The sequence below is a fragment of the Miniopterus natalensis genome, chromosome 12, assembly GCF_054644295.1.
Source record: "Miniopterus natalensis isolate mMinNat1 chromosome 12, mMinNat1.hap1, whole genome shotgun sequence".
NCBI classification, from domain to species: domain Eukaryota; kingdom Metazoa; phylum Chordata; class Mammalia; order Chiroptera; family Miniopteridae; genus Miniopterus; species Miniopterus natalensis.
In genome coordinates, this window is record NC_142092.1 from 7,046,621 (window position 1) to 7,072,375 (window position 25,755).

General features: G+C 37.9%; 2 protein-coding genes across 2 annotated transcripts in view; both read left to right on the forward strand.

Moving 5' to 3' along the window:
* Positions 1-1,535: 1,535 nt before the first annotated feature.
* LOC148091762 (vomeronasal type-2 receptor 116-like) lies at positions 1,536-2,528 on the forward strand. The gene has a single exon (XM_087823148.1). It carries the CDS (start codon positions 1,536-1,538, stop codon positions 2,526-2,528), a length of 993 nt encoding a protein of 330 aa, XP_087679274.1.
* Positions 2,529-16,326: 13,798 nt separating this feature from the next.
* The window catches only part of LOC107538160 (vomeronasal type-2 receptor 116-like), a 39,505-nt gene continuing 30,076 nt past the window's right edge, over positions 16,327-25,755 (forward strand). Inside the window, exon 1 of the mRNA XM_087823149.1 lies at positions 16,327-16,418. Coding sequence (XP_087679275.1) covers positions 16,327-16,418 — 92 coding nt within the window. The remainder of the gene's footprint in view (positions 16,419-25,755) is intronic.

Sequence of the window (25,755 nt, forward strand, 5' to 3'; positions counted from 1 at the left end):
TGGCTTTTAATCACCTGGCTCATTAATTTTATGGAGACATAATTTGATTACTTAGATACTTGCCTTTTATACAGAAATATGATTTTATTTGTATCAAAAACAGTATTTATGTGTCTACTTAATTTTAATTTTCAGTATGCATATTTTAGATATTTCTAAAAGGTATTATACCTTATTAAAATATTCCAACTAAGATAACATTATTAATCTACAGAAACTATATAAGTCATCTATGCTAAATGTATTAGCAACATCTATCATCACTTTATTTTCTTCAGGCTCCCCTCTCTGTGTGTAGCACAAGCTGTGGTCCAGGATTTAGGAAAACCCCACAGGAAGAAAAAGCTGTATGTTGTTTTAACTGTATCACGTGCCCAGGGGCTGAAATTTCCAATATGACAGGTAAGAGTCAACAACAGATTCCTCTCAATCTGCTCTTCATTTTCCTCACTAACGTAAAAGTTGGTTAGAGTTTGGGTTTGGCTCAGAAAATGTCACTCCTTCCTTCACTTAATCATCCATTTGATCCCCTTTTTAACATTATAATTAGTATAACCCATTACCCTTGTATCCAGGGTGTGATGGGATTGTGTGACAGACAAAAAGCTGCTTGCATGGGGCACCTGGGCTGAAACCACAGGGGACGTGCCATTTTTGCTAACTCCTCACTAAAGCGAGCAAGCAGTCATGAGTCTTGCTGTATTCTGGAGGAAGAGACTCCAAGATGGAAGCAGCAGAAGTACAAAGGGCCGGGGACAGGAGTTTGTGTAGTTGAAAGTAAAGCAGGCCGGTTGGTGTGGGTGGTTGGAAGATGCAGTTCAGAGCTACTGTGGTAGGAGGTGAAATCTGGGGTTTAGGAAGATATGTGGGTTTTGACTTTAAGTGTAATTAGAAGCGATTGGAAGGCTTGGAGTATGGCAGGTAAGTGATCTGACTTGATATTTAAAGAACGGCTGCCTGTTCCCTGCAAAGTAATTGAAGGGGAGGGGATTTGAAGGCAGGAAGTCAGTTCACAATATTACCATAATTCAGTTAAAGATACAAAGTATTTTGGATCAGATATGAAAAGTGGAAATGATAAGAAATGATTGATATCAGAAAATATTTTGATGGGAGAGGCAATAGAATTCACTAATAGATTTGTTTTTTGTGAGAAGTGAAAGATCGTGGTTTTTAGCAGTGCAACTTAATATCTCATGGGCAATCTAATGAGAGTTTGAGATGCTTATGTAAAAATGCATTTATGTCATGGTCATTACAACATTTATACCAGAAACAGTTAAAGCTCCTGTGTAAAATTAATGCTTTTAGGGTATAGCCTGGAAAATAGATATTTGAAATTTCTTGAAGAGTATAATAGTTTCACTGCCAAAAAATAATTATAGTACAAACTTCTATGCCAAAGATGAGAAGAAATCATATTTCCATACAAAAAATAAGAAAGGTATGGACATGGCTAAACTGGAATTAGTGCATTCACAGCATCCTGAAAGTTTTTTGAGTATGGAGCAAAAGTGTGACCTAAATTGGCAAAAATGATCATTTTTCAGTTCTGTGCAAAAAGGAAGCACTGCAGATCCTTAGGCAATGAGTCTCTGCTCTTTTTCCCCCCAGATTCTGATGATTGTACAAAATGCCCAGATGACCAGTATCCAAACAGTGGGAGGAATCACTGCCTCCCAAAGGCTGTAACCTTCCTGGCTTATGAAGATCCACTGGGGACAGCACTGGCCAGCGTAGCTCTTTGCTTTTCTGTCCTCACAGTTGTGGTTCTTGGGGTCTTTGTGAAGCACAGACACACCCCCATAGTTAAGGCCAATAACAGGACTCTCAGCTACATTCTCCTCATCTCCCTCTTCCTGTGTTTCCTCTGCTCCTTACTCTTCATTGGCCGACCCAACACAGCCACCTGTATCCTCCGACAGATAATATTTGGAATCATGTTCACTGTGGTTGTTTCAACCATATTAGCAAAAACTATCATTGTACTTTTGGCCTTCAAGGCCACAACACCAGGGAGAAAGACTAGGTGGTTTGGGGGATCAAGAATATCTAGCTCAGTCATTTTCATCTGCTTCTTTATCCAAGCAACTCTCTCTGGAATTTGGCTTGGAATTGCCCCTCCATTCATTGATACTGATGCGCACTCTGAGTATGGACACCTCATCATCGAGTGCAATAAAGGCTCTGTCATTGCCTTCTACTGTGCCCTGGGATTCATGGGCTCTTTGGCCCTAGTGAGCTTCATCTTGGCTTTCCTGGCCAGGAACCTGCCTGACACCTTCAATGAAGCCAAGTTTTTGACCTTCAGCATGCTGATGTTCTGTAGTGTTTGGATTACCTTCCTACCTGTGTACCATAGCTCCAAGGGGAAGGTCATGGTGGCTGTGGAGATATTCTCCATCCTGACTTCCAGTGCTGGGATACTAGGCTGTATCTTTGCTCCCAAATGTTATATTATTTTAATAAGGCCAGATAGGAATACCCTGCAAGGCTTAAGAGAAAAGACCAAATTTTCGCATTTATGAATATTTATCTCTGTCTCTGAAAAAAAAAGATAAACATAAAAATAAACCACATCTTTTGCATGCAGATCATACAATGCTATATTGTCATATTTAATCCTGGCTTATTAGTCCTTCATCTTGCAACCATATAGTAATCGAGTGAAATGTCAATAACGCATCATCAAGTTTTGTGAATATAAATATTAACTTTGATGTGTTCAATTTAGATTAAATCTATTGTTAAGTTTAGTCCTTCATTATATGCATAGTAACCCTTTTTTTCTTTACCTTTATCTACTATTTTGACCTAGACACTAGTCTTAAACAAAAAGTATTGAAGCAATCCTTCACTTATCAAATTTCATTTTCTATCTTTTTTCTAATCATTGACACAGCACACAGATTTATAATTTTTATTAGGACTTATTATCATATGTTTATGTGCTTTCTTCTGACAAACAAATATAAAATCATAAAATTCATCTGAACTTATATATCTTAATTGAGGGATATAAGGATTTAATATATTTTTAAATTTATCATTATTGTTGAAAGTATTACATATGTTCCCTTTTTTCCCCATTGATCCCTTCCACCCTGTACCCCTCCCCCCAGGCCTTCACTCCACTATTGTCTGTGTCTGTGAGTTAGGCATATATGTATATAAATTCTTATGTTAATCTCTCTCCACCCACCCCACTCCAGCCTTCCCTCTGAGATTCATCAGTCTGTTCCATGCTTCTATGTCTCTGGATCTATTTTGTTCATTGGTTTATTTTGCTCATTAGATTCCACATATGAGTAAGATCATGGGACACTTGTCTTTCTCTGACTGTCTGATTTCACTTAGCGTAATACTCTCCAGGTCCCACCATGCTGTCTCAAAGAGTTAGGGATCCTTTGTTTTTACAAGTACTTAGTATGCCATTGTGTAAATAAATGTCTGAGAAGATACTTGATATGATTTCAATCTTCTTGAACTTGTAGAGACTTGTTTTGTGTCCTAACATGTGGTCTGTCTTTGAGAATGTCCCATGTGCACTTTAGGAGAATGTATATTCTGCAGTTTTGGGGTGAAATATACTGTAAATGTCAATTAAATCCATCTGATCTAGTGTGTCATTTAAAGTCTCTATTTCCTTGTTGATTTTTTGTCTGGAAGATCTACCCAGTAAAGTCGTAGAGTGTTAAAGACCCCTATTGTGACTGTATTGCTGTCGGTCTCTCCTTTAAAGTCCTCCAGAAGTGTGCTTTTTTTTTTTTTGGTTTCTGTTTTTCCCCAGGCCCTGTGAGTCTTTTATTCTAAGGAGGGTCTCAAGACTCAGCATATATTTGGGTCTTGTTTTCTTGCCTATTCAGCTACCCTATGGTTTTTTATTGGAACATTTAATTCACTTATATTTAAGGTTATTATTGATAGGTACTTATCTATTACCATTTTATTTCTTTATGTCTATGTTTCTCATTCCCTCTATTTCAACTTCTTATTACAGCAGTCCCTTTAACATTTCTTTCAATGCTGGTTTGGTCGTGATAAAGTCCTTTAGCCTTTTTTTGTCTGGAAAGCTCTTTATTTTACCATCTGTTTTGAATGATAACCTTGCTGGATAGAGTAGTCTTGGTTTCAGATCCTTGTTTTGCATTACCTTGAATACTTCATGCCATTCCCTCCTGACCCCATAGAATTTCTGATGAGAAATCAGCTGTTACCTACAAAGGAGCTCCTTTGTAGGTAACAGCTTGCTTACGTCTTGTTGCCTTTAAGATTCTCTCATTGTCTTGGATTTTTGGCATTTTAATTATGCTGTTCCTGGGTGTTGGCCTCTTTGGGTTCTTCTTGCTTGAGACTCTCTGTGCCTCCTGAACTTGTGTGACTTTTTCTTTGACCAGGTTAGGAAAGTTTTCTGTCATTATTTCTTCTAACAGGTTCTCAATATCAGCCTTTTTCTTCCTGTGGGTGGTGTAGGTGGGTGGGAGGTGTCCTCTCCTGGATCCCGAGGACACATAGTGAATGAGGTAAAAGCCCTCTGACAGGTCCATCTTGTCAACCCCTAAGTAGCACATTCATGCTCAAATTTGCATAGCCATTCAGAGGCAGGGGACTGGCTTCTGCAGTGTTGCAGACTGTGACATTGGCAACTTGTGTCTGATATTTATTTTGTGCCAGCTACCTGTTGCTCATAAGGGTTGTTGTTTTAAGCCATTAAGTTTGGGTGGTGTTTTACAGAGCTATGGTAAATGAAATGCAAGATATGCTGCAAAGGTCTTCACAGGGCCTTGGAGTTGCTGCCTTCTTGATGCTCCGTGAAAGTGAGCGGTCCTCACTTCAGATGCCCTGCCACTCCAGGCAGGGAGTGTGGGGCCCCCTTTCCTGGGTCCTAAGCTCCTTCATCCTTTTGACCCACTGGAAACTCATCATATTCATTACATTAAGCCATGATCGGTTAAGCTAATCAATAGTGCAACAAGCAAACACCTAACCAAGAGGCTAAACACTTAAAGTTTATTTATTTCTTGATTAGTATGCAAACTACAATAATCAGATTAGAATATTTAAGTTTGGAGTAGTTAAGGGTTTTGTAACATTTTTCTAAAGTTTGAAATCAAGTCCCCCTCAAATCTCTAAACATCTGATAAATGGATACATTTATGACTCAAAGTTGTTCTCTGCTGAGGAAATTATGAGGAAGACAAAACAATACAGAAAAAGAACAAATTTGATAGAAAAGCAGAAATCAAATTAAATTTTAAAAAGGAACATGTTTTTCAAATAAATATCTTCTCAATTTTATACAAAGAAACATTATAGTGTAGATTACTGCTGAATGCAGAGCACTTGGCATGGCACCAAAGGTTAATGAGAGACCTGTCAAAGGTTTCATTTACTTTAAAATACATATAATCTGGAAGAGAAGTGGATGCTTTCAGAAGAAAAAGATCTTGACTAAATCCTGTGAAAATACAGACTTTATTAAAATGCATATTTATCAGAATGACTTGACCAATTTCTTTACCCAACTTTATTTAGATAATTGAGTGAGTAGCTTTTCTGACCTAGTCTCTATATTCAAGGCCTACTCTTAAACTAACTACTTTGCTATTCCAAATGGCAAAACAAACAAACACCTCTTGTTTCAAATCTTCCAATAAGAAATGCATATTCTTGCTTGGTGAGATAAATGAGAGATTTTAGTTTAGTTTAGTTTTAAAATAAATTCTGCTTAACTAGTTTATCTTTATTAGCAGCATTCATAACCAAATTCTAAAGATTCCTAAATAAACGTACAAAACAATTTTTAATTTTAGACTTTTTAAGCTGAAATTTATTTTATTGTCAGCTCATCACTGAGTGAACATGTCAGAGTTTCACAACCTCAGCTCTATTGACATTGTGGGCTGCATAATGCTTCGTTGTCAGGGACTGTTTTGTGCATTGTAGGATATTCAGAGCATCCCTGGTTCCACCCCACCAGCCAAACTTATAAAAACTAAAATATCTCTAGACACTGCCAAGTGTCCTCAGGAGGTAAGATCACCCCTGACTGAGAACCACTGGCCTGATGTTATCATTGACTAACTGACCAAGCCCAAACCTCTCAGTTTATTGAAAATAAACACTGACTAGTTAGTCTGGAGGATTAAATATTATATTATCTGTTCAATAACAATACATATTTCAATACTGTCCATAAAATATTTAACAAGGGCTCTAGGGGAAAGAGCATACGACATTTAAGAAATGTGAATGCTCATTTGACCCAGTCTGTGCCTCCATGAGATTATGGTAAAATGAGGATTGTAAACATGCATGTAACCGAAGCAAGACAGACAGTAACGCGTGTGCTCACAGGCAGGGTGACGGGCAGCACAGGTGAGAGGGGTCGTCTTGTCTTCATAGGTCTCTCTGTCTGCCTTCTCCCCACTCGCCCATCGCCCTGTCATTACCCTCCACGCACACCAACCCAACCACATTCCTCTACAGTTACTTAGCCTTGTCTCTTTCACAACTTAACACGAGGACTCAAAGCGCTTACTGACTTAACTACGAAATTCTCCTTGTCACATAATCACCTACTCTCAAGTTAGATTTCTTTCTCTCATGTACACTATTTTTAATACATTTCAGGTCTGCTCAAAGCACGGCTATGACTTCATGGCCTGATCACTTTAACAATTGCCATGATGATAACAGTGAGTAAATCTCAGAGAACAGTTTGAATGTGTGTTGACAAGAAAAAAATCAATCCTTAGCGACAAATGACATAAACTTTTTACTTAAATACAAACTTTCCAGTCATCTCAAAGTGTTTATATAGGCAAGGAACTCAGTGTAAGTCATTGGCTGCCCCTGACATTAACCTTTCTGACTTTTGCACCTCACACAATTTTCATCTCATGCAAAAGCTGCCCACGCATTGCACCTGGTAATAGCCTCATTTGTACAGATCTGTTATTCCAGGACAGGGGGACCCTAGAGTCCTGACACATTGTTAGGGCCCAAAATAGAGAAAGCAATCAACATGTTTTCCACTGTGTTCTTCACTTGGCTGGAAAACAAGTGTCTTGGCTCAGGTGCTATGCCTGAGGCAAGAAGGTGCCCCAGAGCTGGAACAAGAGGAAGGGATTCCACTGGATGGAGCAAAGGGAATCCAAGCCAAGAAGTGTCTCTAACCCACAATTAGGGTGCAGACTTTCTCCATGAACTCTCTATATACCTTTCTGTGCACCTCTCACCACCTAAGTCTGACACCACAGCATGCACAGCGCAGTGTTTGTGTGGAGGGCAGGCTCTTAGGCATTTGCACTGGGGTGATGCTTTCTTCTCTGGCTAAGGTCTGCTAGCTCCTCAGGCAACCACAGTCTTCTTTCAAGTTTTATATTTTTCTTTTTTTCCCTGCGAGGTGAAAATGCCTGTGATGCCCTCTCTGCTTTTCCTCCTCTTGCTCCTGTACCTTCCTGTCTCTGTGTGCCAGTGGGAACAACTCTTATGCTTTTTGAGAATAAAACCAGGTTTCCACAAGGACGGGGACCTTGTCATTAGTGGGTTTTTCCCAGTGTTTACATATGCTCACGATCAAGATGAGCAATGGAATTATTTTCGTTATGGTCCAAGTCCAGAGGTGTTTTATGACCAGTAAGTACCTGATTTCAAAAACATGTTTTCATATGTGTCCTGAAGCTGATAAAAAGTAAAGGCAGACTTATGTTGCATGTTTCTTTTTCTCTTTCATGTCCCCTAAGAGGCTTCTTTCTATCCTAGCAGAAGAGAGAAGTGACTATCTTTCCTACCCTTGAATTCTCTCTATTTAGCACCAGAGTTACACCTTTGGCTGCCACTGGCTCCTGAGTGGACTTGGGGCTGAGCGATGCAGGAAATCTCTGCCAGAAACCTCTGTGCCTATCCAGACGTCCTCCTGCTTGCTTCTCACTGCAGGTTACAGGGAAATCTTCAGAGACTAGCACGAGTGGCATGAGGTGATTTAGAGAGTCCGTTTCCTACACCTTGGCAGCTCTGAGCAGAGGCATTATTTTACACTGTGTTGTATGAAATGCATTCATGTGGGAACAGAGATGTCAGCAGGCTCCGTTTCTCCCCTTTATGTATTTTTTGTTTGTTTTAATTGATTTCATCATTTCATGATCTTTTAGTTTCCTTTCCCTATATTTTGTCTCATCTAATGGCATAATATGAAAAGCACTTTGCAGGTTTATGCAGCATATGTTTTTTAGTTAAAGAATGATACCCTGCTGTTGAGAGCAAAGCAGTAATCAAAGGAGAACTGTACGAGAATACTTGCTTTTTGGCACAATTGGGATATAGGGTCAGTTCTATTTTTCTTTCATCTTAGTCTGCTACTCTTTTTAAAGGAGACAGGATAATAGAAGGTAGGCTTGGGAGCCCAAGAGACAATGTGTAGCTCTCTAAACCATGTCAATGTCAGTTCATGGACACTGAATAGTTCTTAATAGATAAGGTTGCATGCCCTAACGTATTATAGGCTCACCATTGCAGACCTTGTAGATGGAATTGGATTGTCTAGACTGTATATTAATGTTTCTTTCATATCACAGTATATCAGACAATCATTCAATACCTGCACCAGCGTAGTGACAGCTGCATCATTCTTAGAATAACCTATAGATGGATCTTAAATCATTACTATTTTTAATATACAACTCAGTAATTACTATCCTGGTATCTATGTTTTTATTCATTTTATAATAAATTCTTAGAAATAAAATATCTGGGTTACATTATTGGTGTTTTAAGGTTTTGTTCTGTATCACAAAGTTTACTCCAGAGAAAAATGCCTCAATCATAACTTCCAAAATTAGATTATGATAGTGTTTCATTTCTTACATTTCCAATGCAGAAAAATTAGAATTATTTTTTAAACATTTTAAATATGCTAGGTAAATAATCATACTGTACTTTTTCATGTTGCATTTTTAAAAGTTGTATTTCTTAGTTTGACATGAGGGTGATTATCCTTTGTACACCTTTTTGAAAAATTATTTTGTGAATATCTTATTTATACTCTGACCCTTTTTCTACTGGGGTGTGTGTCTTCTGCTTTCAGTTTTTATATAACAAATGTAATAATTGTTTGTCTAATATATGAGTATGTAAATATATATATAAACACCAGATATTTCCTTACTTTGCTATCATCTTCTAAATTTAATTATGATGTTCTAACATGTAGAACTTTACATTTTTGTTACTGTATCTCTTCATCATTTTACTTTTTTCTGCCTTCAATATCGTCTTGTACATTTAAAGATTAAATAAACAGAAACACATGCTTTATTCTATTGCTTATAGGTTTAGAATATCTATGCAAATACCTATTTTATCTCTAATTTGTATTGGCCTTCACATATGATAGGGATAAAACTTAATATACTTATCTGTATGCCACTTCTTGAAAGGCCAGGTTTGTTCTCATTTATTTGAAATGCAATATTTATCATGCAGAAAGTTTTTAAAGTACGTTATAGTCTATTTCTACAAATTTTGTTCATGTGTATCAATATGTCTATTTTGATTTGGTTACCACACTTTTATTTATTAAACCCAATTATTTATTAGAATTTCTGTATTTAGTAAGAATGATCTTCCTCACTTTTATTCTTTTTTCATAATTTTATTGTTCCAGAAGAATTCATCATTCTTTACTGATAATTTAAAAAACTTAAAGTGAAATGTGGATACATTTTCTAAATTTTTATGACTATAGACCTGATCTAAGCTTTTTCTTGGTTTATTATGTGTACTTAATATTTTAAATTAGGTTATGCTAACTTTTTTTAATAATGTTTTTTATTTACTTCAATATTTCTAAATACTATTATTTCAACAAGTAACAAATATAAAACATTGAGATATTTACATCTTCATTACTAAATCTTTGACATCTGGGGCATATTTTACACTTGGAGAGCATCCTAATTTAGACCAGTCACCTCTCAAATGCTCAGTAACCACATGTGACTATTATGTTGGACAGTCTAGCTTCAGCAGTTTCTTTAGAGGGTCTGTGACTAACAAGCCTCGTGTGTGTGTGTGTGTGTGTGTGTGTGTGTGTGTGTGTGTGTGTCTAACACTATAAGCTGGTGTAGCCCGCAGAATCACTTGGCTGCTATGTGGAGCCCTGGACAGACAATTAAAGAGAGCTCAGTGACTACTGCATTAATCCAGATTTGAAAGGAGACTAAATGAAAGGAGATGAAATGATGGAAAGGAAGGGACAAAACCAGAATGGTCTAGTTATCAGCTGGTGAACTTGATCTTCTGTTGCTCTTTCTCCTTAAGGGTTCTAAGATCCATTATTCACACTCATATTCTTACCATCTGCCTGTCCATGCACTAAGGCAAGCCTCAGAAATGGGGGGAGGGGACTGGTGGGTGGATGACTATGGGCAATCAAGCCTTCACGAATGGCAGTGGTGGTCTAGTTCTGGTAAGGGCACCACCTCAGTCTCCCAGCCCACTCAAGGGAAACTTAGTTGCCATTTTCATCTATAGAAGTAGTGTTAGTACTAGTGAGACCAGGAGCTACTACTTGTGAGGTGAACATTCTCTACATACAAATCAAACACATTTGGAGACATACTGATTTAGGCAATGGGAATAATAATAGATTTTTACTCTGGTACAATAAGTAGACCTGAAGTTATTTAACTTAATTAATTAACTGGCCTAGGATATTATTATCTTTAAAACTTGTTTCTTATATTCTAGATAATAAATTCGCACTGTGTACTAATGCATTAAAAAAGTAATCCAATAGAAGGCAGAAAAATGGAAAAAGAACAGATGGGGAAAACTGAAAACCAATAGCAAAATTATTACTTTAAACCTAAGTATAAAATAGTCCAAATTCCCCATTTAAAAAAGATTTGTCAGATTTGATAAAATTGAAAACCAACTATATACTCCCTATAAAACATATGCTATAAATAGAAATATAATTTAAAAGTAGATGATTGGGGGAATTATATGCTAACACTAATCAATAGTGTTAATACCAGACAAGAGAGATTTCAGAGCAAAGAATAATACCAGGGATAGAAAACGGATGAAATGTGAGGTTATTTGGAGAATTAAGTGAAATAAAACATGTGCCCCCCTAGCACAGGTGCTGGTTCAAGAAATGTTAATGAGGCTCAGTGGTTAGAGTGTCAGCCCAGGGACTGAAGGGTCTCGAGTTTGATTCCGGCCAAAGGCACATATCTCAGTTGCAGCCTCCATCCCTGGCACCAGTTTGGGTGCATGCAGGAGGCAACCAATCCATGTGTCTCTTTCACATTGAAGCTTCTCTCTCTCTCTCTCTCTCTCTCTCCCTTACACTCTCTCTGAAAAGCAATGGAAAATATATCCTCGGGTAGGGATTAAAAAAAAAAAGTGAGGATTAAAAAAAAACAGAAGAGACATTCGAGCTCTCTCTTTCCATGAGCTTACAACAAGGAAAGGTCATGTAAGCACACAGGGGGGGAAAAAAAGTTGTCTACAATCTGGTCAAAGAGCCCTCACCAAGAACTGAATTTGCTGACCCCCTAACCTTGGACTCTAGCTTCTAAAACTGAGAAATAAATGTCTTCTGTTTAAGCCAAAAAAAAAAAAAAGAAAGAAATGTTAATGATAATTTTTTGTAGTTTAATAAAATGAAAAATGCTAAGCAAAGTATAAAAAGTTTTCAACTTTAATGTAGCCTCATTTCTGGAAATCTTAAGTGCATATTAATAATAGTTGCCATTTATTGACTACCTAGTCAGGTGTGTTTTCTTTCATCCTCACTACAATTCTTGTATTATCTTTATTTTATAGGTGGATAAAACTAAGTTTGAGGGAAGATGGCCTTAGTCTGTTAGACTTGTAGTAACATGTTTTATTTACATGCACACATACACATACAAATGCTGTTCATATAAATCAAGTTTTTCTATATTTTTATTTTTATTTTTGACATATTTCTGAAAGCTATTGCTATTTCTACATTGACCAGAACACTTATATTAGTTTTAATAGTTGTTTAGTTGGTTTGATTTGAGTGTTCCAGGCATAAATTTTTATCATCTGCAGAAAGCAATGTGTGCTTCTTCATCTTTAGTTTTTATGCTCAACAATGTACTTTAAGATTTTATCAGTTTCTACTATGTTAGTGATGTTAAATGACTATGGTAAAAATATATTTAGCAGGTTTTTTCCTGAATCTAAAAGGATCGCTTCTACACAAATTCTATCCCTTTCTCTGCCCCCAAACACTTTAGGGGTTGACTGCAACCCTGTTGGTAGCAGTGGTTCCCTGAGGCCCAGAGCCTTACTGAGTCTGAGGAGAAGGAGACTGTATTATGCTTGCAAAGAGGAGCGGTTGACTGTATTATGCTTGCAAAGAGGAGCGGTCGCTACTATTCTCCTTATAATAAGGGCAAATTCTAGACATTCATAAATACGATGACATAAATAAGGCTCTGAGTTTGAAGTACATACCAATTTTTACACATTAATGAAGTGCATCTTCTTACATGAATGATTTCTGATCACAAATACACATTGGATTTTATACATGATGTTCAACATTTAAAATGATGATACAGATTTTTTTGGACTTAATAAATTGATCAGTTATTTAATAGATATCTTCCAATACAAATCTTCGTTTTTGAGCCACTTGGTTTCAAGTTTTAATTTGTTAATTTTTTATTTAGGATTTAAAAATCTATATTCAAACATGAAACTGGTTTATAACCTGGTTAGTGATGTGTTTGAGACATATCACTGCCCAGAGCTGGGGTCTTATTGCTCAGAGATGCCCAGTACTAGAAGAGATGGCCTAGGTTTTAGTTTGCTGTAAAGGTGAAATGTACAAGTGGTGGAAACTACATAGAATGCAGATGTAAATGACAGAAAGAAGCTTTGAGAAGACTGTAAAGCTTTGATTATTTTAGTGGTTATTTGAGTGGGAGAACAGACACATTTAAATAAACAAAAAAATTTATCTAAATCATTTTGTGGTTTTTAAAAAAATTTATCTTTATTGTTGAAAGTACTACAGATGTCCCCTTTTTTCCCCCATTGATCCCCTCCACACCTTATCTGCACTCCCCACCAGGCCTTCACCACACTACTGTCTGTGTCCATGAGTGATGCATATATGCATGTAAGCTCTTTGATTAATCTCTCCCCACCCACTCCCCCACCTCCACTTTCCCACTGAGATTCATCAGTCCATTCCAGGCTTCAATGTCTCTGGATCTATTTTGCTCCTCAGTCTATTTTGTTTATTAGATTCCACATATGAGTGAGGCCATGTAAAACTGAATCAGGAAGAATTGGAAAACCTGAATAGACTAATAACAACTGATGGAATCGAAGCAGTAATGAAAAAACTCCCAGCAAACAAAAGCCTTGGTCCAGATGGCTTCACAAGGGAGCTTCCTAATTCTTTAAGTTGTAGGGTTAGATAGTTTACTAAAAATTTTTCTTGCTTTTTGAGGTACACTTGTAGCGCTATCAACTTCCTTCTTAGGACTGCTTTCACTGGGTCCCATAGATTTTAAGGTGTCTGTTCATTTTCATTTGTTTCCAAGAAGTTGTGTGTTTTTTTTAATATATCTTTATTGATTTCAGAAAGAGGAAAAGAGAGGGAGAGAGAAAGATAGAAACATCAATGATGAGAGGGTCATTGATCAGCTGCCTCCTGCATGCCCCTGACTGGGGATCAAGCCTGCAACCTGGGCATGTGCCCTGACAGGGAATCGAACCCCGATTGCCTGGATCCTAGGTCCACGCTCAACTGCTGAGCCATGCCTGGCCGGGCTTATTTTCCTTCTTGATCTTATTGGTAACCCATTCATTGTTTAAAAACATGCTATTTAGCCTCCATGTGTTTGAATGTTTTTGAGTGTTTTCACTGTAGTTGATTTCTAATTTCATGCTGTTATGATATGAGATGCTTGATATGATTTCCAACTTCTTGAATTTAGAGACTTGTTTTGTGTCCTAACATGTAGTCTGACTTTGAGAATAACCCATGTGCACTTGAGAAGAATGTATATTCTGCAGCTTTGGGGTGGAATGTTCTGTAAATGTCAGTTAAATCCATCTGATCTAGTGTGACGGTTAGAGTCACTGTTTCTGTGTTGACTTTTTTAGGTCTATCCAGTGGAGTCAGGGGGTTGTTAAAGTCCCTGACTATGACTGTATTGCTGTTGATCTCTCCCTTAAAGTCCTTAAGGTTATTATTAATAGGTTGTTATTTATTGTCACTTTAATTCTTTATGCCTATGTTTCTCATTCTCTCTATTTCTTATTATTACAGCAGTCCCTTTAACATTTTTTGCAGTGCTGGTTTGGTGGTGATAAACTCCTTTAGTATTTTTTTTTTTTTTTTTTTTTGTCTAGGAAGCTCTTTATTTCACCATCTATTTTGAATACCTTTGCTGGATAGAGTAGCCTTGGTTTCAGATCCTTGTTTTGCATTACCTTGAATACTTCATGCCATTCCCTTCTGGCCTTTAGAGTTTCTGATAAGAAGTCAGCTGACACTCTTATGGGAGCTCCGATGTAGGTAACAGATTGCTTTTCTCTTGCTGCCTTTAAGATTCTCTTTGTCTTGAATTTTTGACATTTTAATTATGATGTGTCTGGGTGTGGGCCTGTTTAGGTTCTTCTTGTTTGGGACTCTTGGTGCCTCCTGAACTTATGTGATTTATTCCTTCACCAGGTTAAGGAAGTTTTCTGCCATTAGTTCTTCAAACAAATTCTGCATCCTTTGTTTGTTCTCTTCCCCTTCTGGCACTCTTATAATGCAAATAATGTTGCATTTCATGTTGTCTCACAGCTCCCTTAAACTGTTCTCCTGTTTTTTAATTATTTTTTCTTTTTGGATCTCTGATTGAGTGATTTTTTTTACCTTGTCTTCTAATTCACTAATCCAGTCCTCAGCTTCCTCTAATCTGCTATTTATTCCTTCAAAAGTAATCTTTATTTCTGCTATGTCATTCCTCATTTCTGACTGGTCGTTTTTCATAGTTTGCATATCTTTTCTCATGCTGTTGAACATCCTTACCATCAGTATTCTAAACTTCATATCTGATAGATCACCTATCTCCTCTTCATCTAGCTGTTTTTCTGGAGACTTCTCTTGTTCTTTCATTTAGAGCTTATTTTTTTGTCTCCCCATTTTGGCTGCCTATTTGGGTTGTTTCTATGTATTAGGTGGATCTGCTAGGACACTCAGTCTTTTTGGAGAGTCTCTGGTGCAGGCCAATATTAGACATTCTTTGTGACTGGCCTTGAGTACCCTGTTTGGAGCTATCAACATCCCGCAGCTTGTGGTTCCCTCTGCTGGGATGGCATGTTATTCCTTCTGTTGGGGCTGGGTGCATTTGGACAGGACCAAGATGCATTCCAAAGTCTGCTTTTCCAAGGCCCTGGTCCAGAAGCAGATCAGGCAAAGACTCAAAGCTCCCAGAGGTCTGCCTTTGCCTGCAGGCTGATTGATCTTAGTCTCTTAATGAGCCTCAAGAAATGGGTAAACTCCACAGGGTGAGACAAGAGGTTTTCCAGTGGGTAGGGCAATTGCTTCCCTCCATCCGAAAACTGCCTGACTGGCAAAAGTCTGCCTGATATAGATGTCCTCTGCAGTCTGAGGGAATGACTCAGCACAGAAGTTACCTCTGAGCTCTGTCTCCAGAGCCCCAAAGCCCAGATTCTTCTCACACCTCTCTGGTCCACTCTGCCCTCCCTCTGCTGCAGCTCAATGTGAGTGTCTGCACACAAAACTTTGTACATCGGCCCTTTAAGAGTGTGCCTGCATTTTTAGCCATCTCTCCCTGGCAGACAGAAACCTGGTTCTTTTCTACAGCCAGATGTTATGTGAGCATCTTTCTCAGTTCTGGTGCTCTGGGCTGGGAAGCCCAGCCTGGGATTTAGACCCCAGAGTTCTCAGTGGGAACCCCCTAGAGCTGAGATATCCTTATGGACCTTCAGCTGCTGCTTGTGGGAGCCCAGCCAGCCCTCTCGCACCCCCTCACTTCCTACCAGTCTCTGTGCAGTCTCCACTTTACGTCCTTGGTTATGAGGGTGCTCTCCAGCTCATCTTCAGTTGCAGTTGATTTTTCAGGATGGTTTTTCTATATTTTAGTTGTAATTCCACTGTGGTCCTGGGAGAGTGTCAGTGGAGTTTCCACTCAATCTGCTGCCATCTTGGAATCTCTTATTTTGTGCTCTAAATGTTTTTGTCTTACTTTGTTAACCTTTGTATTAGTTGTGGTTCTCCAGAGAAACAGAACCAATAATATACATAGAGATATGCAGAAAGAGACTTATTATGAGGGATTGGCTCTAGCAATTATGGAGGTTGAGAAGTCCCAAGAGCATTGGTGTGCAAGCCGGATGCCCAGGTAAGTTGGTGTAGTTCCAGTTCAAATCAAAAGTTGGGAGGAAGTCAATGAATTAAGTCCTAGTCTTAGTCTGAGGGCCCTGGAACCCGGAGCACAGATGTTCAAAGTCAGGAAATTGGTGTTCCAGCTCAAGCAAGAGAACACATTATTCTTATCTTTACTTTATTGTTCTACACAGGCCCTCAGTGGACTGGATGATGCCCACCAGCATTGGTGAGAGCGGTCTTCTTTACTCAGTCCACTGATTCAAATGCTAATCTCTTCTGGAAACACCCTCACAGAAATCACATTTTACTAACTATCTGGTTATCCATTGGCACGATCAAGTTGACGCATAATATTTGCTATAACAATCTTCTTGATTAGTGTTCTGGGCTGTTTTCTGCTTTTAACTCTCAGCATTATATTATACTTTTACCCTCATTCTTACATTTTGGGTTGTGGTACATTTATATATTTACTTTTCTCTTTTGAATTTTATTATTTTACACCTTTTGTCTTCATAGATTTTTTCTCTCTAACTTGTTTCTTTTTTATTTTCTCTCTTGTGAAATGGTCAGCACTGCTCAAAAAAGTTATTCCAGCAGACAGGAAATGTGTGTATGAAGGTGACTGCTGTGAGGATTCACTGTAGCTGAAAAGGGAGAGTGGCATACTTTATTTTCTCCAGGTAATCCTACTTCAAGAAGTCTTTAAAGAGGTTCTTAGTTTTTATTGTTATTATTGATGAAAGATCAGCCAAATCTATAGAAAAATGTTATAGGAGTTCATTTGAGCCAAAGTTATGAGAACATGCCCACAGAAGCAAGATCTCAATGGATTGAGAAATTGTTTCAGAGAATGGTAATTTTGCAGTTTGTTTTATACATTAGAATAAAAGGAGAAATCATAAAAAAGATTACATGAAATCCATTGGTAGTAGATTAAGAAGGTGAAAGAAAGCAAAGTGGGGAAATCTCTAGGATTAGATAAAAAGCAAAATAGAAAGATACATACTTTTTTTACACTGGTGGGTACACTGTAGTTAATGTTTAACTTCAAGAGTATATGGAGATGATATGCGGGCAACCAAACAATACTGAGGAACTTTGTGGTCTTGTCTTCTGGTGCCAGTGGTTGTGCCTTTAAGGGCCTGAAAATGAAGATTACTCTGAAATTTCTAAGGTATATTACCTTAGATGCATAAGGACAATGAACAGAGCTCAGATAAGGTAAGACTGATCTTTGCTAGGGAAGCTCTTAGCCTGGGAAATGACTACCTGTCATGATCCATTCATCCAGGAATTTATAATCAGACCATCCTGTGGCTACTTATGGTCACTGAGCTTGTCAGGCCTCCAAAGTAGCCCTTGAGTTGGTCATGTTTATTACATAACCCCTTTGTCATTCACACTATTAACTTTGTTTTTTCCTAATTTATCAAACATATGTGTTTATGATCCAGATCATAGGCCTGGTGCCAGGCCTAGAGCAATGAGGAAAACCATTTATACCTACCTTCACATAATTATTGAAAGTCATCAATAAAACAACTTCTCAAAGAAAGGTGAGATTAGAGCACAGATACATGACAAGATTGAAAATATAGGTGTCCTTTTATACTTTTTTTTTCTCTCCAAAAATGGATGTATAACTGTGACATTAAATACTAATTTTCTTGTTAGGAGGGAAGTTGACTCTCATTTCGCATGTGTCATACTCATTTGTATTTCCTCTCTGTGAACTCTCTGGTCTAATTCTTTCTTAATTTTTGGATGGATTGTTGGTCATTACCTTTGTTGAATTGTAAAGCCCTTTAATAGGAGTTACAAATATTTTCCCCATTTTTTCAATTGTCCTTTGACTTTATTTAGAGACTACTTTGCCAAAATGTCCATATATTTTCTCTCTTGCTTCCAGATTTTGTATCATACTTTAAAATACACTTCATATCCTGAGATTATTTTTTAGAATTTCTCACACATTCTTCTAGCACTTTTATGAGTTTATTTTCCACATTAAAATGTTTAATTATCTGGAACTTCTCTGGTATAAACACAGATATAGGAATATAATTTTTTTTTAAATATTACCCAAGTATTCCCCACCATTTATTGAAAAATAATATTTGGGTTAATTTCTGGAGTTTCTCATTAGTTCCATTGATATTATGTCTATTCATTTATAGTATTTTTTAAAAAATATTTTCATTGATTTTTAGAGAGAGAGGAAAGGAGACAGAGAGACAGAGAAACATCGATGTGAGAGCACATCAATCAGCTGCCTACCTCCTGCACACCCCCGACAGGGGATCTAGCACAAAACCCTGGCATGTGCCCTGACTGGAAATTGAACTAGCAACCTTTTGGTGCATGGGATAACGCCCAAAAACTGAGCCACACCAGCCAGGGCAGTACCACTGTATTTTAATGATTGCAGCTTTGTATTTTTAATATCACTACAGCTGGATTGCCAAATACTTTTCTTACTTTTTTTAAAATTTATATTTATTGTGGAAAGTATTACAAATGTCTCCTTTCCTCCACCCCCCATTGACCCCCTTCACTCTACACCCCTCCCCCCAGGCCTTCACCACACTATTGTCTGGGTTATGCATATATGCATATAAATTCTTAGGTTAATCTCTCCCCACCCCCACCCCTACCCCCACCCCCTGCCTTCCCTCTGAGATTTCAGTCTGTTCCATGCTTCTATGCCTCTGATTCTATTTTGCTCATTGCTTTATTTTGTTCATTAGATTCCACATATGTTCTTTCATACTTTATAATTATCAGAGAGACTTCCCTAAGGAGATGGTAATAAGACCTCATAATTTGATGATGTAAACATCATGTTTCATGTAAGAGCACACACTTTTTGAATACACTGAAGAAAAGTCTATGTTTGTAGAAATCAGAGACCAAAGAGAAGTTAATCAAGAAAGATGACTAGTGGTTACCCATGAGGGGAACTGTAAAAAGGTTTAAATATGTTCACATCTACTTAAGAGCAATGGTATGCCACGAGATATGTTCATCTAGAAAGTAAGAGGGATTTACAGTCACGTGTCTGATTTCAAAAGATTGTTCTGTTTATGAAAGGAAATTTGAGAGGTTAATGATGAGTGACAGAAACAAGTAAGGCATTCATTTCGTGAAGCCTAATGGGAGTTGATGGTGACTAAGTGGTGACAGTGGAGGTGGGGAAAGTGGAGAATTTGAAATATTTCAAGGAGACACAGTTTGGATGGATTAGGTATGGGAGGGAGATGAGGGAGAAAGTACGATTGAGAATCTCATCTCCATATCTGGCTTATTTAACTGTGTAGATGCATTTTGGGAACATGGGGAAAGTACAGATTTGTGAAAAATGAGTAAAAATCATAAAATTGCTATTTTGAATCTAATGCCAAGTAAGCAGTTGGGTGTATCAGTCAGGCTTTCATGAGAAAGGCTTATTCTAGAGTAAATATATGTGAATTGTTTGCAAACAGATATTGATTAATGTTCATTTTAGAGCAACAAATATTTATTCATAGCCAGAGCAAAAGTTACTTTATTGCACTGATGGTAGATTAAACTGAGTAAAAAACTGATTAGAGGTGAAGAGATAAAAAAAGTGAAAGTAGAAAGTGTGTGGGTAAAGTGTGGCTAAAAAAGAGTGAAATAGAAAGAAATGAGGTTGAGGTGGGTAGCTATGTAAATGACTTGAGCATTGAAATTTTTATTTTCTTTAACATTATTTTTAAATAATTTCAGACTTAAAGAAGTTATGCATTAAAACAAAACCCTTGTATTTTTTTATGTAATAAGAGCACTAAGAACTTTTTTGTTCTAACATCTGGACTTTGATGCTGGTTTCTGATGCAGAGTCCCTAAATCCTTTGGGATTTCCTAGGTAATAGGATATTTTGTTTTTATGAGGCCATGCATGGTGGGCACCAGGGTTGGGGCTGGTCACCAGAAAGCCCAAGCCATAATTAAAACTTTGGAACTTTCAACCTTATTTCCTATTTTCCAGGAAGGGAGAGGGCTAGAAGCTGAGTTAATGATGGAACATACTCATGTGGTAAAGCCTCCATGAAAATCACAAAGGTATGGGGTTCAGATAGCTTCAGGGTTGGGGAACTTAGGTGTGCTGGGAGAGTGGTTCACCGAGAGAGAGCATGGAAGCTCCATGGCCTTTCCAACGGGCCTTGCCTTATGAATCTCTTCCATCCGGGTGTTCATTTGTATTCTTTACCATGTCTGTTTAGGATAAACTGGTGAACAATAAGTAAACTGTTCTCCTATGTCCTGTGAGCCACTGTAGCAAATGAATAAAAACCAAGGAGGGTTTTGTGGGAATCTCAGGTTTATAGCAAATGGGTCTGAAGTAAAGGTAACAACCTGGACTTGTGATTGGCACCTGAAGGGGGAGGTGGGGGGAATCTTGTGGGACTGAGACTGTGGGATTTGATACTACCTCTTGGTAGATATTCAGAATTGAGTTAAATTCTAAAATACAGGGTTTGTGTCACAAATTGCTTGGTATGGGGAAAATCCCTACACACCTGGTGTCAGATGTTTTATGAGTATGGTAGTAGTGAGAGAGTAGAGGAGAAACACAAGAGTACTGTAGTTTTTACAATGCAATTAACAACTTGTTCTTCTCTCTAATACATATATATCTATGTGTGATTTAATGTACCTTTACTCCTAAATAATTTGGGGTTTATTTTCTTAAAATAAGAACCTTTTACATAATCATAATGCCATTGTTCAAATCATAAAATTACTAATAATACAGTACATACTAATGACTAATATCTATCTAATATAATCATTATATTCAAATTTTCCAGTTTCCCACTAGTGTTCATAAATTAAATTTAAATAACAATAATTCTTTGTCTAGGATCTAGTCTGCTTACCAAAAATAATTTTAGAATTTAATAAACAATAAAAAAGAAACAAACATTTATTTGAGCAAAATGAGCTTTACCCCCGCAAACACTGATTTAGGTAGCAGCCCAAATTGTTCCCCACCAAGACAAAGAAGAGACTGACTTTCAAAGCAAAAGCTCCTGCCCAAATTCCCAATTATGTAAACGAGGTATCTAAACTGTGCAGTTGTGAATGAACAAGGCAGGTCTCAGTCCATTGGTAGGAAGACCAAATCTGGTTTTCCCTGCAGACATTGACTCAGCATAAAAACATGAGCATCATGTAGGATGCTAGGAGTTCAGTCTGAGATTCTTTCTACTATACAGAGAACATGAGGAGCCCCTGTCAGCAAACGGCAGATAGACTTTTATTATTTCTCTTTTTTAAATTTGTTTTTATTGTTGAAAGTATTACAGATGTCCTCTTTATTCTCTCTTTACCCCTTCTAGCTCATACCTGCACTCCCTCAGGCTTTCACCACACTACTGTCTGCGTCCATCCACCCACCTCCACCTTCCCTCTGAGATTTGTCAGTCTATTCCATGCTTTTATGTCACTGGATCTATTTTGTTCATCAGTTTACTTTGTTCATTAGATTTCACATATGAGTGAGATCATAGAAGAATCAGAAAACCTGAATAGACCAACAACAACTGATGAAATTGAAGCAGTAATCAAAAAAACTCCCAGCAGAGGGGGGTTGGGTGGGTGGAGGGGAAGAGATTTACCAAAGAATTTACATGCATATGTGCACAACCCAAGGATACAGACAATGGTGTGGTGAGGGACTGGGGAGGGGGATGGGGTGGGGTTGAATAGGTCAATGGGGAGAAAAAGAGACATCTGTAATATTTTGAACAATAAAAATAATTATAAATAAATAAATATAGACCTCCCAGCAATAAAAGTCCTTGTTCGGACAGCTTCACAGGGGAGCCCCACCAAGCATTCTAGTTCTTATTACAGGAGTCCCTTTAACATTTCTTGCAATGCTGATTTGGTGGTGATAAACTCCTTTAGCCTCTTTTTGTCTGGGAAGCTCTTTATTTCACCATCTATCTTGAATGATAGTCTTGCTGGATAGAGTAGCCTTGGTTTCAGATCCTTGCTTTGCATTACCTTGAATTATTCATGCCATTCCCTTCTGGCCTTTAGAGTTTCTGATGAGAAGTCAGCTGACAGCCTTATGGGACCTCCCATAAGGGAACAGCTTGCTTTTCTCTTGCTGCCTTTAAGATTCACTTTGTCTTAAATTTTTGACATTTTAATTATGATGTATCTGGGGGTGGGCCTCTTTGGGTTCTTCTTGCTTGAGACTCTCTGTGCCTCCTGAACTTGTGTGACTTTTCCTTCACCAGGTTAGGGAAGTTTTCTGTCATTCTTTCTTCAAACAGGTTCTCTATCCCTTGTTCACTTTCTCTACCTTCTGGGTCTCCTCCTATAATTCAAATATTGTTACATTTCATGTTATCTCACAGCTCTCTTAAACTGTCCTTGTGTTTTTTAATAGTTTTTTTTCTTTTTGGATCTCTGATTGAGTGATGATTTTTTTTTTACCCTGTCTTCTAATTTGCTGATCTGATCCTTAGGTTCCTCTAATCTGCTATTTATTCCTTACAATGTATTCTTTATTTCTACTATGTCATTCTTAATTTCCTTTATAGTTTCCATATCTTTTCTCATGCTGTTGAGCAACCTTCCAATCATTTTTCTGGACTCTATATCTGATAAATTGTTTATCTCCATTTCATTTAGCTCTTCTTCTGGATCTCTTGTTCTTTCATTTAGGGTTTGTTTTTTGTGTCTCCAGTTTGCCTGCCTGTTTGGGTTTGTTTCTATGTATTACGTAGATCTGCTATGACTCCCAGTCTTTTTGAAGGGTCTTTGGTGAGGACAATGTCAGATGTTGTTCATGACTGGCCCTGAGTACCAGGTTTGGAGAGTTCAGCAATCCATATCTTGTGGCTACCTCTTCTGGGGTTAGGCTTGCTTGGAAAGGACCCAGCTGTGGACTAAAATCTACTTTTTCAAGCCTCAGGTCCAGAAGCAGATCAGGCAAAGACTCAAAGCATGCAGAGATCCACCTTTGCCTGCAAGCTGATTGTTATTCTCAGTCTTTTAATGATCCTCAAGCTGTAGACCACAGCAAGGTATAAACTCCACAGGGTGGTGCAAGAGGTTTTCCAACAGTGTAGGGCAATTGATTCCTCCACGTGAGACAAAAGCTGCCTAGATGATAAAGGTCTGCCTGAGGAAGATGTCCTCTGCAGTCTGGGGGAATGACTCAGCACAGAAACCTGAGCTCTATCTCCAGAGCTCCCAACCTTGGATTCTCCTCTCACAGCTGTAGTACTCTGCCCTCCCTCTGCCAGAGCCCAGGGTGAATGGCTACACAGGAAATTTTGTGTTTTGGCCTTTAAGAGAGTGCCTGCATTTCCAGCCATCTCTCCCTGGCAGACAGAAATCTCACTGCTTTTCACAGCCAGATGTTATGTGGGCACCTTTCTCAGTTCTAGTGCTCTGGGCTGGGGAGCCCAGCTTGGGGTTTAGACCCCAGAGTTCTCAGTTGGAACCTCCCACAGCTGAGATATCCCTTCAGCTGCTCCCTGTGGGAGCCCAACCAGCCCTCTCATGCATCCACACTTCCTACCACTGTCTATGTGATCTCCACTTTTACTCCCTGGTTATGAGGGTGCTCTCCAGCTAGTTTTCAGTTGATTTGTCACGATGGTTTTTCTATATTTTAGTTGTAATACCAGTTTGGTCCTGGGAGAGTGTCCGTGTAGCTTCCACTTAACCCACTGCCATCTTGGAATCTCTATTATTTCTAAAATGTGGGCCCTCAGTTGACTACTGGGAGTCTATTTCAGCAGATAAATTCTTTCTTAGAGTTCACATAAAATGAGTCCTTCTTCTCAAGGTCCACAAGTCCATAATCACATGTCATGTCTTGTCGTGTCTCTTTAGTCTCCTTTACTAACAAACAGTTCTTTAGTCTCTTTCATTACTTTGATATTTTTAAAGTGAATAAGTCATATACTTTGCAGACTGTACCTCAACTATTTTCTTATAAAAATAAAATTTGTCTTTTTTAAAGATAGTGAAAGGGATTTTAGTAGCTGTATGAAAGCTTGTAATCACCACCACAATCAAAGTATATGATATTCCACTTCCCCCAAAAGTTTCCTCTTCCTCTTTTAATTGATTTCCTCCCTTCTCTGGTCTCTAACATTCACTATCCATTGATATGTTCTCTGTCACTATGTGTTTGCCTTTTCTAGAATTTCATATAAATGGAATCATAAAGTGTTTAGTCTTTTGTGCTTGACTTTTTAAATTAGTATAATGTTTTAAAATTTATTTATATTGTTTGTATTAATATTTTGTCTTTTCATTTCTGAATAGTATTTTATAACATTGTTCATCCATTCACTTGTTGATGGTCATTTAAGTTTTTTCAGTTTGAGGCTATTATGAATAATGCTTTTATTAAAATGTACTTAAAAGTCTTTGTGAGGATTTTGAAAGTTTAGCTAAACTACTCCATGATATTGCAGCTTTGCTATCCAATTAGTATGTCTAACAGGCCTGCAGGGGTCTTGAACTGACACTGGCCCCTCCCTCCAGTACATGCCCTACATAAAAGTCCCAAGAGTCACAACTAAATATAAGTTCCTGATATCATTCCCCAAATAACGCTTGTGATAAACAGTTTCTTCTGACTTCCCAGGCCTCCCCTTATGGGCCCATTGGAGACAGAGGTTGATTGTACAAGGGTAAAAATTTGGAATTGACATTGAGAAAGCCCAGAAATTAAAATCCAAAACATAAGAGGCATTGGCCTTTGTTGTGACTTTGTTAAATGAATGGCTATTAAGTATAGTTCCATGGTGTTGGATGATAAACCAAGGTTCAACAAAAGACCACAGGAAATTGAAATAGAAAAGTTTATTACTCACAAATCCTGAAGGAGGTCCACTGTATGCCTCCAGGGCCCTTACTGGAAGGTCAAGGCAGGGTGCAGGCAAAGAGAGCAGCAAGACCTGAGACACAAGCCTTTATAGAATTAAAGGGCAAAATACTTTTGGGATCCTAGGCTAAGGCCAGACTTGCTAATTCAAATTAAAAGAGCATGGCTTTGGTAAACTTCAAGGGCATATTATCTAAGTGGCGCACAAAGAAAATACCCGTGGAGGCACAGAGACCATTGATCACAAGGGGGTTAGGAAGTAATCTCAGAAACTTACATTTACTTGTGACTCTGTGGGTGCTATTCAGGGCACATGATGAATGAAAAGGCTGATTTAATCATTATTATTTCTTATTTTCTTCCTTCTGCTAGCTTTGAGTTTAGTTCGTTTGGGGTTTTTTTTTTGTTCCTTTTTGTACTTCTTTAAGTTGTAAAGTTATGTTGCTCATTTGAGATTTTTTAC

Coding starts and splice junctions, on each gene's coding strand:
- LOC148091762 (XM_087823148.1), top strand. CDS start 1,536: ATGATCATTTTTCAGTTCTGTGCAAAAAGGAAGCACTGCAGATCCTTA.